Source organism: Heloderma suspectum, chromosome 1 (genome assembly GCF_057233095.1).
Source record: "Heloderma suspectum isolate Gila_16-S chromosome 1, 16-S_ref, whole genome shotgun sequence".
Lineage (NCBI taxonomy): Eukaryota > Metazoa > Chordata > Lepidosauria > Squamata > Helodermatidae > Heloderma > Heloderma suspectum.
In genome coordinates this window covers 384,808,812-384,823,038 of record NC_139458.1, presented here as the reverse complement: position 1 = coordinate 384,823,038, position 14,227 = coordinate 384,808,812, and the positions used below count along the sequence as shown (strand labels likewise).

General features: G+C 41.7%; 1 protein-coding gene across 1 annotated transcript in view; it reads right to left on the bottom strand.

Annotated features, from left to right (window-relative positions):
- Positions 1-14,227, bottom strand: part of DAAM2 (dishevelled associated activator of morphogenesis 2) — a 260,005-nt gene that overhangs the window by 42,448 nt on the left and 203,330 nt on the right. The window contains exon 19 of the mRNA XM_084828535.1: positions 396-480. Coding sequence (XP_084684661.1) covers positions 396-480 — 85 coding nt within the window. The remainder of the gene's footprint in view (positions 1-395; positions 481-14,227) is intronic.

Sequence of the window (14,227 nt, the reverse complement as noted above, 5' to 3'; positions counted from 1 at the left end):
AATATCTTAATCAATTAACTAATTAATTAATTAAATGCATTTCTAAGCCACCTTGAAAGGTGGCTAGGAAATGCACTGATTGATTGACTGATTATTCCCAAGGCTGCCTTCTTCCCAAGCCTGGTCTACCTGACATCATAATCATTATTAGCAGTGCAACAGAAATGGAGGAACGTAAGAGAAAACGAGTGGAATTAATGTGACATGAATGACAGGCTGGAGAAATGCTGTTGTTTATACCACTGCATCTCAAAGCCAATTTCACCCTACTAAAAAGTAACGACTACTTTGAAGCTATAGCTAATGAATAGGATGTCATGAATGAAGAGAAGAGAATGTGCCCTCCATTCACTATGAAAGCCAGCATTTTAAGCAGCCCTCACAAAATCTCTCACCTGTTCCAGCATATCTTTCGCCAGATCTTCTTCTTCGTCCATTTTCAAGATTGCCTGTCGTATTTCTTCATTGGACAGTTTCAACCTTTAACAACATCAACATTGCTCCATTACTTTGCTTGTACAACTAACTTTGACAAATCTGATAGTTCAAATCAATATTTTGTTGCAAAAGCTACCCTTTGATCCATAGAGAGGAGCACAAGTGGAAGCGTGCGAACAATATTTCTCCCTTCAAAGGCAAGATGATTGATAATTAGCAACAATAACTCACAGTACAATATAGGGCTATGGCACAAATGGCTAAACATGAATACTGTGATACAATGATGGGTACTTTCAAAGCATAATTTATAGGACTTTACAGAAAAAAGCAACACAAAATAAACACAATGCTAGTTGATGGAACAGGCACAGAGAATTGAAGAAGTTCATACTTTCTGTCACCTTCTATATGGCATCATGGTTTTGGAATGGTGAATAAACAAACGTCAGTCTTTTCCAGACAGGAAACAGTACTAAGCCTGAGACATTTAACACTGCCCAATATAATCAGCAGCTGGAAATTAAAACATGGAAGCTTATGTTAAAAATAACCTTCTTAACTTAGGCTCTGCTCCTTCAAGCTATCCAAAAATACAAGAATAAATGTGTGCATTCAGCCAATGTCTTCTGAGTGCTACCTGAATGCAAAGAGTGGATCCAGCAGACAAGCCATAGCCTTGTGTCCAAGTTGGGAACCTAGCAATGGATTCTATGCTCTAGAGCTATTCACTGAAGCATAGGATTAGGCTCTCATAGAGACTCCACTATTACTCTTATTTTGTCATCCCCCTTCATCTAAATACAAATAGACACAATTCGTATTGAATGGATAATGGCTCCTGTTTGTGTATGGAAAAACGTAACACTCTTCCTTCCAACTAGCATTAATTTTAGCAGAGAAACCAAAAGCTGAAGAGGACATGGAGAATGAATTGCCCACTTGCATCCCAAGAGACATTCCCTCCAACTCAAATTTCAGGACCATTAAGCAAAACACTTGGAGAAATTGGCACACCTCCTAGCTATGGTCTTTGGTTCTGTGACTTCACCAAGTTTTCAGTGTCCAAGTCTGACCATGTGGCACCTTTCTACAGGTTCGGTTATTTTGAAGCATGATTTAGAATGCTCAAAGAATAAACAGTACAATCCAAGAAACTGAAATATTTGTGTAGGTGTACCCAGCAACTAATAAGGAAACATCACACTCAAGTGACATGTGACATGACCTCTTTTCACAGGGAATTGCAGGGCCCCATGTAAGATTCTAGGAGCCAAGTTGCATTGTAAGTCTACAGGGAAATACATGAATTCCACATGTGTGCTTCAAAGACCATTGCAGATCTTCTTAAATTGCAATCTGTACTAGACCAGCACACACTCACCGGTCACAGGAACAGCCCAATAACAGCTTGTAACTCACACCGCCGCAAATTCACACACAGCTAGAAACTAGATGAACAACCAGGCCAAAGGGTTGTTAATCAAGTATTCTCAGTGTGTGTGTTTCAAAGCTTTGACTAACCATGCAGTGGATCTTAAAATAGCCAACAGTAACATAAAGCAGATGTGCTGCTTTTTAAGCAAAAACAGGTGAACTGGCTGAACAGAAAGCCAAAGCAGATCTGAAAATCTTTCCACTGAGGGACTGAAGGAAGATGACTACTTGAGGGGGCGGGGGGTAGGGTGCTGGTTGTAATGCAAACACCACATTAAAATGTGATTATGGCCAGAAGAGACATACTAAATAAGTCATATCTCATTGCTGGATGTGTATCATCAGTGATTTTCCTACTGGTCTTATAACAGCCAAATATAGATTTCTCCCACTGGCATAAAAACTGACAATCCCCAGACTGCATATATAATTCAAGCCCCATTATCTCTGTTTCATATTTGTTTACAAAAAAACAAAGACTATAGAATCATAACCAAGTTAAGCAATTTTGCTGATGACATACAAAAGCAGAATGGTACAGAGTAGGACTGCACTGGATGGACACTTATGAACATTTTTAGTGCAAAAACTAGCTTTTGGCAAAGCAAACAATTGCTCCCCAAACCAAAAGGTACTTAAAGGAAGATGGGCCCAGCAGTTCAGATCAGATGATACTACTGAGAATATAGCCCTAGTCAGGTGTTAGTTCTACTTCTGTTCAAGTAACACATGGGGGAGGAGAGGGACCACGTGCACCAGCACCACAATATCCCCTTTGTCCTACATGTGCTAAGGTCAAGAGTAGTAGGGACACAGACACTGGGGATGGCACATGGGACCTTATTCCCCCTCCACATATTCTTTGTACATCAGTAGACCTAATCCCTGAATAGGGCTTATGTCACTTCAAGAACTGGTACCTATATTTGCTTGTTTTCCTCTTCCCTCCCCTTTCTTTCTTCCTTTTGTATCATGGCTATTAGATTGTGAGCCTACAGGCAGGGGCTGCATTTACTTTTTATCTCTGTATAGCACTCAAAAATGTAGGTGCTTTATAAGTGTTGAATAATAATAACAACAACAATATCATATCATTGGGATAAATCATCTTAATTTTATAATAATTATACTGTTAAGGCTTCAGAAGGTTAGAACACTGTTTGATCCCTTTGCCTTAACTAAACAGGCACTCTAATGCCATTGTTGTTGTTGTTGTTATTGCCTTCAAAAGAGTGCCTGTATAGTTAAGACAAAGGTATGAAACAGTGTTCTGTCATCCTGAAGCTTTAACAGTATAATCATTATAATATTAAGATAATGTATCCCAATGGTATGAAATCTTGTAGAGTATATCTTTGTGGTGAACAAGAGCTGCCCATTTAAAAAAAAAAATCCAAGGAATGGCTGAGATATGGCAGTTTAAACTTTTTCCTTGAATTGCACATATATAGAGACTATTCTTGCACAATCTTAGCATACCTTGTTTTTACTTCATCTGCTCAAATGTTCTCAAAAATCCAAAAAGAAGCAATCAATCAATGCAATAATGGTACAAGTCATAATGTAGCACATGCTCAGTGCTGGATTGTCTCTTCTCAAAACAAAGATGGCCACCAGCAGACTGAGGAAGAAGATTATAGCTACTGAAGCCAGTGAATTGGGGAAAGGGAAGAAGTGTGTGTGTGTGTGTGTGTGTGTGTGTGAGAGAGAGGGAGGGAGGGAGGGAGGGAGAGAGAGACTCTCCTAGCTGTTCTGCAAGATCTGCAACAGCACCTCTCTGGTCCCATTCTGCTGGGACTTGCCCGCATTCCAGTGCCAACAATTCATTTTCATCCCTTCGCTGGGGCTCCATGGAGGGCTCTTATAGGTAAAATATTAATTTTATTCACCATTTTTTAAACTTCTACCCTGTCAGATAGGTTACTGAAGACCATGGAGCCAGGGGTGGGGGGCTTCTTATTTCTTTTCCCCACCACAATAAGTCATGCAAGAGTGAGGGAGATACAAATCTCTAAGTATGCAGGAAGCTACACAATTACCAAATTATATGATACTTAGGCCTGCCCCCCTCCATAGATCCCCTTAGGACACATAAATGATCCCTATTGACTCTACAGACTCATTCATCACTATTCTCTTCAGGACACCTCAGCTGATTTAATGGCTGCAGACATCAAGTGACTTATTGTTTGGTCATCTTACAGAAAGAGAGGGGGGAGAGCAGGGAGAAAGACTTATTACATATACGCCTGGGTTACATGCTGTATGCTGGGTTGGGGGGGGTTGTTTTTGCATTGATCTTCTTTCACAAATGGGACTCTCTTATTTTTCTCCTAAAATATGGCCACTGATTCAGTTTAAGTTAACACTCAAAACTCTAGTACAGAAACATCTCACCATTCATCAACCATCTGTCCTGAGAGAGAAAAAGCAACATGCTACTCTGCTCCATCTTTAAGGTTTGCTCATCTCTCATAGAAGAGGCACCATCACAAATGCTTGCAGGGCCATTTATTCTAGAGATGCATCAGCTTTCAAAAAACCAATCAGGTTACTCTTGGAAGAAAAAGGAACATTTTCTTTTTTTTTAAATCAAACTAATTTGCTTTACCAACATAAGTGATACGATCAGGATCGACTGTATGGAATTAATGCAAAATGCCAATATCTGTGTGGGATAGAAAGCTGGCGGACTGGGGTGAGGGTGTGAGACTTTGGTGCATAAATGAAATTCTGCATATGGAGAGTAGGGAAAACAGAGAAATCGGCAATGGAACCAAATGAGTTCTGACTTCTATGAATCCAACCAATGGATTCCACAGTGGACCAGGTTTTCCTGAGTTGCACAGATTCCATGGACTGTTTTTTTTATATTCTCCGGAATTTTACGCATATTTAGTCATAGAAAAATAAGTAAAAAAAAAACGCTGGTGAAAAATGCACATTTCCCCCATCGACTAAAGCATGAAAGTGTGTACTTTTAGGGGATTTGCACATTGTGGGGGGGATGGGGGGATTTGTGCATGTTTTGTAAATGCGAATAGGCACAAATGTGACTTTATACACATTTGGGGAATTGGAAAAAAAATCCAATTCTGCCAATGAGCAGACGATGGAATGAAAGGCACCTGACAATCGACAAAATGCAGATGGAACAGATTTTACAAAATCCGTACATCCCTAATAGAGAGGCTTCCTCCCTGCCCCCCCCTCCCAAAATGATAGGGAACACAACAGCATTACCTTGTTAACAGAGGAGAGAAAAGGTGAAGCTTTATGTGCACAGAATGTGCTCATCAGCCCCCATATGTGTACAGGATCATGACGCCATAACCTTTGAAGCAGGAGAAGGAGACTTAATCTTCATGATCCATTCACTCTTTGATAACTATCAATAAGACAGCTTCATGAGCCCATGATTGTCCTAAAAGAAACAAGTCTTGGGAATGATCGTCACATGCAAAACCAAAGTCACATGGTACAACTTCCCTGGAACTGTACCACTTGAATCTGTGGTGCTGGGGATCACATTTTTAAATGCTCCTCAATGCCAGAAAAACATCCCTGCATTTTAAAAAAAGCATAATGTCAGGGAGAAGGATTATAGCCTAGCCTCCTCCTTCGGATATCTACACTACTTTTCTATGTGAAGGGATCTGGAGAAAAGATCAGTCAGAGCCCCACTTCCAAGGATTTTAAAAGACACACTCTGAATTTTGCATCCACATGCCCTTCAAATCTGTTGAGAAGCCTGCAGAGAAGCAGAATGAATTCTTTTCATCTGTCTTCACTGCAAAACGTAAAGGACAGATACCTGTGCCTGAACTGATGTTTTCAGGAAGGGAGTCTGAGGAACTGAGGCAAACTGTGGTGACAAAAGATGAAATTCTCAATCTTAGTGATAAATGGAAAGCAAATAAATAACCAGGCCCAGATGGTATCCATCCTAGTGTTCTCAAAGAACTTGAATATGAAATTGCTGATCTTCTAAGCAAAATATGCAACATGTCCCTAAGATCAGCCTCTGTACCAGAGGACTGGAAGATGGCCAAAGTAAAAGAAATTTTCAAAAAGGGATCCAGTGGGGATCTGGGAAATTACAGGCCAATTAGCTTAATGTCTGTTCCAGGTAAATTGGTTTAAGGCATTATTAAAGATAAAATTAGTAAGCATATAGAAGGGCAAGCCCTGCTGAAAAAGAATCAGCATAGCTTCTGCAAAGTTACATCCTATCTCACTAATACACACACAGCTTAAAAAGCAGTATTTTCAAAGAGAAAGAAACAAAGGAGAACAAAGGAGGAGATCTTATTTCTACCATTTCTTTTTATCTTGTTTTCACACCTGCATTCTTTCTTCCCTTTGCAGTCAGATTCTTTCTTTGCAATAATCATGAATAATAAAACCATATGATAAATGCCAGTTTGCTTACAGTGGGATTTGGGCACCATCATTTCTATCCATTCCCACAGACCATTGAAAACTGCTGAGGAAAGCTGGGTAAAGAAACAAAGGGCTCTAAATTGCCAATTTAATGCATTCTTGAAGTTCCCAATTTGATACAGCTCAGTTCATCTTACACAGAAGAGCAGGCTTGTAGCCAAAATTTGACAGATTGCAGAAAGGGGACTCAAGTGTCCATGGGGCAAGTATTATATGAATCATATCATAGTTATTCAACAAAAACTTCACTATCTCCTTCTGTTAAACACTTCCTTGTTTCAGACTACTTATGAATGACTAAGCAGAGAGTTGGAGAGACAAGAATATTGGGGTTGAGAAAAGGGACAAAATGCCATTGAGGCTCAATGTTGGCTTTGCAATGTTGACTTTTTGCCTGCAAGGGATATTTGGTAAGAGAAAAAGCCCTAACACTTTACTTGTCAGATAAAAGAAAAGCCCTGGACCTAAGTGTTTAAGTAGAAGGAGTAAACTGCAGCAATGGGCAGATTAGGAACCCTATTTCCTGAATATATTAAAACTGTGAGCTATATATAGTCCACAGGATTCATTCAGCCCTCAAGATGGTTTATTTTAAACAAAAATCTAGTCCCCATGGTTATCACCTGGAAACCAGAAGTAACATATATGAAACCACATAGCAAATATAAGTCTTAATATATTATGCTTTCAAATCTCATTATTCCTATCATCATTTCATGATTTTGAATATTTGACGAAACCTATCGTGTTTTCTGGACTGTCCAGGACCTATTTCTTGAAAACAAATAACAATGTAATTGAAGGTTTATTCATTTAGATCTACAGCCCATTTCAGCCTTCCCCAACCTGATGCCCTCCAGCTGTTTGGGGCTTCAACTCCCATCAGCCCCAGCAAGCATTGCAGATGAACTGAAAAAGTTCATCTCATCCCTCTTGTTCTCTTCCATTTCCCATGGAAATCCCATGAACATATGAAGCTATCTTATACTGAGACAGATCATGACTCCATCTAGCTCAAAGTTTTGTCTACTTTGTTTAGCAGCATCTTCTCCCAGTAGGGTGGTAGTATTGAGAGCCAGTGTGATGTAGTGGTGAGAGTTTTGGACTGGGAACCAGGAGATCCGGGTTCTAGTCCCCACTCGGCCATGGAAGCTCACAGGGTGACTTTGGGCCCATCACACTCTCAGTCCAACCTACCTCACAGGGTTGCTGTTAAGAGAATAAAATGGAGAAGGGGATTATGTAAGCCGCCTTGGGTTCCTTGCAAGAGGAGAAAATGGCGGAATATAAATGCAATAAATAAGTAATAATAAATAAATATGTCCTAGTTTACAGAAGAGCTGTCCTCTATTTGAACGGATGTCTAGTCCAAATCCACTTTAAAGATGAAGAACCATAAGAAGGGAGAATAGAGGCCTTGAAGTTGTCCAACAACAATTAGCACCCAGACAGCAGGCAAACAGATCACCTGGGTACCATCTACCTCACTAGGATGAAAATACTTAGAGTAATTATTTCTAAATTTGCAGCTATTCCTATAAATAAGCATGTGCACATTTTATACAAATTGGTGTCCTCTATCTTTTGGTGATGCATTTCCTCTTTCTTGCTAATGTGAAAGTGGCCACCCTTCCTCAAAGGATTCCAACCCCACCAACCAAGATCCCTTTGAATGGTGATATGGGGAAACAGGCCTGAGACCTTGTACATACAAAGCGTGTGTTCTACCAATGAGTTATGGCCCCTTCCCTCTCTGTGTGCAAGGCTGCCCCCCTTTTTCTACTTTTCTGAATTCCTACTCCAGGTTCACCTCTTCAGTAAATAATTTCCTAAACCAACGTAGGTTCCCCTTGCTTGTTCCTCAACTGTTACCTGTCTCTCCCATATCCCATTTCCCCATTACTCATGTGCCAAACACTGATCTCTGTCTTCTTCTCCCCGTCTGAACTATAGGCTGCTGCATGGTGCACATTTTTATTAAATATAATCTAGTGGACTGCTGAAAATGGACCCGTGCAAATAGCATACAGATGTCTGGATGAGGGAAATACAGTCCTGTTGGACATAATAAACTTGACTTCCTTCCAGGTTAGGGCAGCTATTCCTTTAAAAATGGTGGCATTATCGCAATGTGTCTAGTTTTGCCTGCTTTCATACTTTATACCGAGATTAGCTGCCATGGGGAAGGCTAGATGATCAAAGATGTCAGTAGAAAGTATGTAGAATGAGCAAAACTTTTACCTAAACCTTTCTTAGCCCCATGGGCTCTTTAAAAAAGTAGGAATATGGACAACAGTGCTTATTTTGGAGTTGTGAGGGCTGAAGTTGCACAGTCCATGGAGAGCTCCTCAAGTTAGGCCCTAGCTTAAGCACTCCACATCACCTGACATCGTCACATCCTGAAATTCTTTGGGAGGTTTGGGGGCCCTTTTTGTCCTCTGAACCTTCCCACAGGCCACACCTGTCCCCCCTCCCACCCCCATGGTGCTGAAATAAATATATATACAGTACTGTGCAAAAGTCTTAGGCCACCACCAGCTTTATTGTTTTAGCAAAGTTTTAATGACCATCCATTATTATTTTTTGGTCTCTGTATTAAGATACAAACAGAAAATACAGGGAATATGTACAGGCAAAACTCAGTATTTAGTGTGACCTCCCTTGGCTCTAAGCACATCTTGAACTCTTTTGGGGAGACTGTCCTGAAGTTTTCTGAAGTAATCTTCTGGTATATTATACCAGGCTTCTTTCAGCACTTCCCAGAGTTCTTCTTTAGATGTAGGTTGTCTTTTATTTCTTTCTCTGTCCAGGTGATCCCATACTGCCTCTATAATATTCAGGTCTGGACTCTGTGGAGGCTAGTCCATGACTGTCAGTGTTTTATCAGCTGTTTTCCTCGCTAAATATGATTTCACTGCATTAGCAGTGTGCTTGGGATTGTTATCATGCTGAAAAATGAAACCATTCCCAATCAGGCGCTTTCCAGAAGGAATGGCATGATGAATTAAAACCTGTCTGTACTTTTCAGCATTCATGATCCCATCAATAGATCGCCAACACCACTGGCAGAAATGCAGCCCCAAACCAGGACAGACCCTCCACCATGTTTCACTGAAGGCTGTAAGCACTCATTCGTCCATCTCTCTCCAACTCTTCTTCTCACATATTGTCGATGATCGGACCCCAAAATTTCAAACTTGGATTCATCACTCCATAATACTCTTTTCCACTGATCCTCATTCCAATCTTTGTGAGCTTTAGCATATCTTAGCCTTTTCACCCTGTTCCCTTTCCACAAAAGTGGTTTCTTGGCTGCAACCCTTCCATGAAGACCATTCCTGGCCAGGCACCTGCTGTTACTCTAGTGTAAGGGAAGGTCACACTAAATACTTGCCACTTTAGCCTATGGAAGCTGTTTTTTCTGATTTTTTTTTCTGTTGTTGAATACTGCATACAAATTTCCTGTATTTTCTGGTTGTATTCTAATGAAGAGACTGAGAAATAATTATATATGGTCATTATACCATTGCTAAAACAACAAATCTAATGGTGGCCTAAGACTTTTGCACAGTACTCTGTTTGTGTGTGTGTGTGTGTGTGTGTGTGTGTATGGCATCCGGAGCAGCAAAAGGGTCAAAATTTATTGTCAAGATAATTTTGACCCATTTGGTGCTCTGTAGTAGCTACAGAGTACTAAAAGGGTCCAAAAGGAGTCAAAATGGCCACTTTTATGATTTAGGGGATTGGGGAGGCACATGTGTGGCCTGGCCATGAACTGCACGAAGCCTGCCCCGTTCTACCATTTTTAACTGGTTCAGAGAACATTTGGAAGAAGGCTCTTGATGCAGTTACACTGCTATAGCTAAGGAGGGCAGGAACTGGCCACTGCTTAGATGGGAAAATGGTTCGTGTACACTGAGCTCCCTGGAGTAAAAATGGGTTAAGAGAATGAACAGTGTAGCTCAACTGATCTTCACAGTCCACCAAAGCTGGAACTTCAGCATGCACAGAACAGGCACAACTGCCAGACTAGTCCAGAATGCAAAATCTGTTCCTACTGTCAGATACAGTGCCTTGCAGGATGAGATACTCACCTTTTCCAGGGCCACTACACATGCATCGCAGTGCTCTTTAGGGCTGTGCACTGCTTTGGCCTGAGGCCCAAACCCCGAGTCGAAGCAGGCTGCTTCAGGTCACCTTGAGCCCCTTCCAAGGTGGAAGGGGCACGAAGTGACCTGCAGCGGGTTGGGGGCCTTAGCACCCCAGGCCCAACCACACTGGTGCTTCCAGGTCTTTATCTGAGCTGCCCACCTCCTCCGCCACCACCTCTGCTGCCGCCGCCTCCACCGCCACAATCGCCGCTGTCTTCTGCTCCGCCACCGCCATCATTGCCGCCGCTGCCAGGTCCTGAGGCCTGGATCCGCCATCTCTTATTTATTTATATATTTATTTATTTAAACATTTCTTTCCCACCCCATATCATTAAGATCTCAGGGCGGCATACAGGTAAAGAGTACAAAAAAAGAGTACAGACTCTTATTGCGGGGAGTCGCCATTTAAAAAATGGCAACTTCCAGGAACTTCCAGGCGGTTGCCATTTTAAAAATGGCTACTCCCTGCAATAAAAGTCAGTGCACATCCAGGCCTTAGGACCTAGCAGCTGCAGCTACTGTGGTGGCAGCAGAGACGGCAGCAGCAAGGAGAAGGCAGCAAAGGCAGCGGCAAAGAGAAGGCAGCAGCGGAGGTGGCGGCAGCAGTAGAGAAGGCAGCGGTGAGGAGAAGGCAGCAGCCGAGGTGGCAGTGGTAGCGGAGGTGAAGGCGACGGTGGGGGTGGCAGCGTCGGAGGAGGAGGAGGTGACAGTGGAGGAGAAGGTAAGGAGCTCGGGGGTACGTGGGGAGGGTCGGGGGGGACCCGAAGCAGGGTTCGGCATCCAAATTCCACTTCAGGTTCAGGGCCGAGTCGAGTCAGGGGCCCCCTGAATCAGCCCGAGCTGAATCAGGCCCAGCTCCAATGCCGCAAAGAGGCTTCCAAGTCAGATCGGGGGGTCCCTGCACAGCCCTCGTGCTCTCGCATTTGTCTTTTTTTTTTTAGCAACCAGGATGGGGATCAGCAGGTGACCACTAACTAGGTAGGTATCCTACACAAAGCATTTGTGTACTAATTCTTTAATTTATTATTAATTATTTTTTTAAAAATCGAACACATAAAAGAAATATGGATCTGCCCTCCACCCGAGTAGCATCACAATGCATCATCTCTATTGCTTAAAGCCTTATTTGCAGTGTAAGGTTTAGTCTGAAGGAACCAAGCTCATCTACAAAAAGAAACCAGTAAGTTCATTTTAAAACATTGCCTTGTGCTCTGTCCCTAGAAAAGGATGGGTGAAAATTTTGTTTCAGTTCTGTTTTGATAAAAAAAAAAATTACCAACATTTGCAAAGTTCTCCATATTTGGGACAAAAAGAACTTGATATTTAAAAAAAACTGAATGTGAAAATTGAAAAAACCAAAACATACAGATTCATCTATCAAGTCCCAGGGCTTTGAGTTCTTTTCCTTTCAAAGTCCAGGTTTGAATCCCTGTCTATTCAATCACGTTGTTTGTACTGAACTAAGGTTGTCACATCTTCTTTCTGACAGGTGCCTCATCTTTAATAGATCTTTAATCTTTAATACATCATGCTGGGAGTAGCTCTATCTTTTGAATTTGGATGGTACAAATGGGTGAGAATTTCAGTTCAGTTCACTTCTTACAAGAATTTACCAAAATTCGTAAAGGTCTTCATATTCGTTCATTCATTCATTCGATTTCTATATTGCCCAGTAGCCAATGCTCTCTGGGCACATCACAGCATGATAAATCAAAGACTTGAGATTTAAAAAATTCAAATACAGGAGAAGGCAAAACTGACAGATTCACCCATCCTTATCCCAAGATTCAACTGGTTTGACTCCATGAAATAAAATTCGCAGATGTGCTTTTTCTTTGAGAGGCTCTCCGTTTAAAAATATGATAGTAAAACTGCAGAGGGGTTTCTCCCCCCACCCCCAGTACTGGAAAGGCAATGCTAGGGAGAATAGTTAACCATAGATGTCTAGATGCTAGGGGCAACTGTTTCACATATCACCCTGGATACTTGCAGAAAGGCAATTCAAAAATGAGAACAGAATCATCATATTAATAGACACTGGAATATCATATGCAAAGGTTTGGGGAAGGCTGAATGTGTACCCTCGAAAAATAATTTCACTATATGCTTGAGAGCAGAAACACACACTTGACAGCAAAATACATGACATTTAATAATGCATTACTTTTCAACTACTGGAAAAAGCGGAGTGTGGAGAAAGAGAAAAGTAGCTCTGAAGGAAACCTACAAATTCATCTCAGCATCAACACAGGCCAGCAAGTACTCCAATTTTTCATCTGCTCTGGTTAATCCCTTCTCCCACAGTCTTGTTAAAGGAAAGGCAGAGAGAAAGAGAGATGGTTCTTTCCTGCTCCAGCTAACTTTTGGCTTCTTCAACCCTATGAAATATGAGCCCCGCCTGACCCTTGCTAAGACAGTGTTAGTAAAACAAAAACATTTCAAGTAGTGGGGAAAAAACCCTCTGTACAGCCATTTTACTTTAAAGGGCATGACAGCATAGTGTAAACAGAGGGGTAATAAACTACAAGAATATATGCAAAGTTATAGACAATTGGAAACAGCTGTTGAAAGAGAGAGGGGGCAAACAGAAAGCAGGGTGTGATGCTCAGGATTTCTCAATTTACACATTTGCATTTTTATAATGTTCAATAGTGTGTTCATCATGCAAAGTGTGTTTCAAAAGGGGCTTTGGAAAATGGCAGGTGTAAATGTCATCCTTCTCCTGGCTCTGGTTCTGAGATCTCACTGGCCAAGTGAAGGAGACAAGAAAGAAGCATGAACAGCCAAGAGATGAGCAATCAAATCCCCTTACATTTTTGTCTGCATCCCATCTTAAACATATTTAAGCTGCCTTTACCTATGGATCAAGCCACTGGGGTTAAGGGAGTGGTGCAACAGATGCCCATCACCAAAAATGAGCTCTCAGCCAAGATTAAATGACAACTCAGATGAATCAAGAGCCTGGCTAATGTATCAATTCTGTCGAAGGTTTTACCAAGGTATCTTCCAATTATGTCCCAGTTCAATACATTCTTTGATTTGATTTGGATTTGGATTTGGATTTTGAGTAATAACTTGCACACAATGGGTATAGCAGCCTTCTGTTGGTTGTGTGTGTGTGTGTGTGTGTGTGTGTGCGTGTGCGTGTGTGTGTGTGGCGGGGGCGTTAAATAACTATATGGAACAGATGCCTTCAGAAAAGAGATTTCTACGTCAAGACAGTTGCACTGTTAAGGCAACCGTATCCCAGGAAACACTGGTAAGATGCCACCTTTTACTTCCTTCAAATCCCTCTTCAAAATCCACCTTTTCTGTGAGGTCATTGGCACACATCCCTAGTCTCCATATCCTAGGAACATAGGAACCCAGGAAGCTGCCTTATGCTAAGGCAGACCATTGGTTCATCTAGCCCAGTATTGTCAACACTAATGGGAGCAGCTCTCCAGGGTTTCAGGTTGAATTCTTTCCTAGCCCTACCTGAAGCTGCCAAGGATTGAACCTGGGCCCTTCTGCATGCAAAGCATGTGCTCTACCACTGAGCTACAGCTCTTCATAACTAAGCCTAAATCCTACAATAACTAAGCCCAAGTGTAAGGGCCAACATTTCTGCAGAAGCACTCCAAAAAGGCATGGGAACAGATTCAGAGTCAGATGAGGAAGAGGGCGAAGGGTTTGTGGAGCTAACAAGGTTGCAGGAGATAGACCAGAGAGACAGTGGAAGCGAGGAGTCCTTCCAGATGCCAGCTAATCAGCTGGAT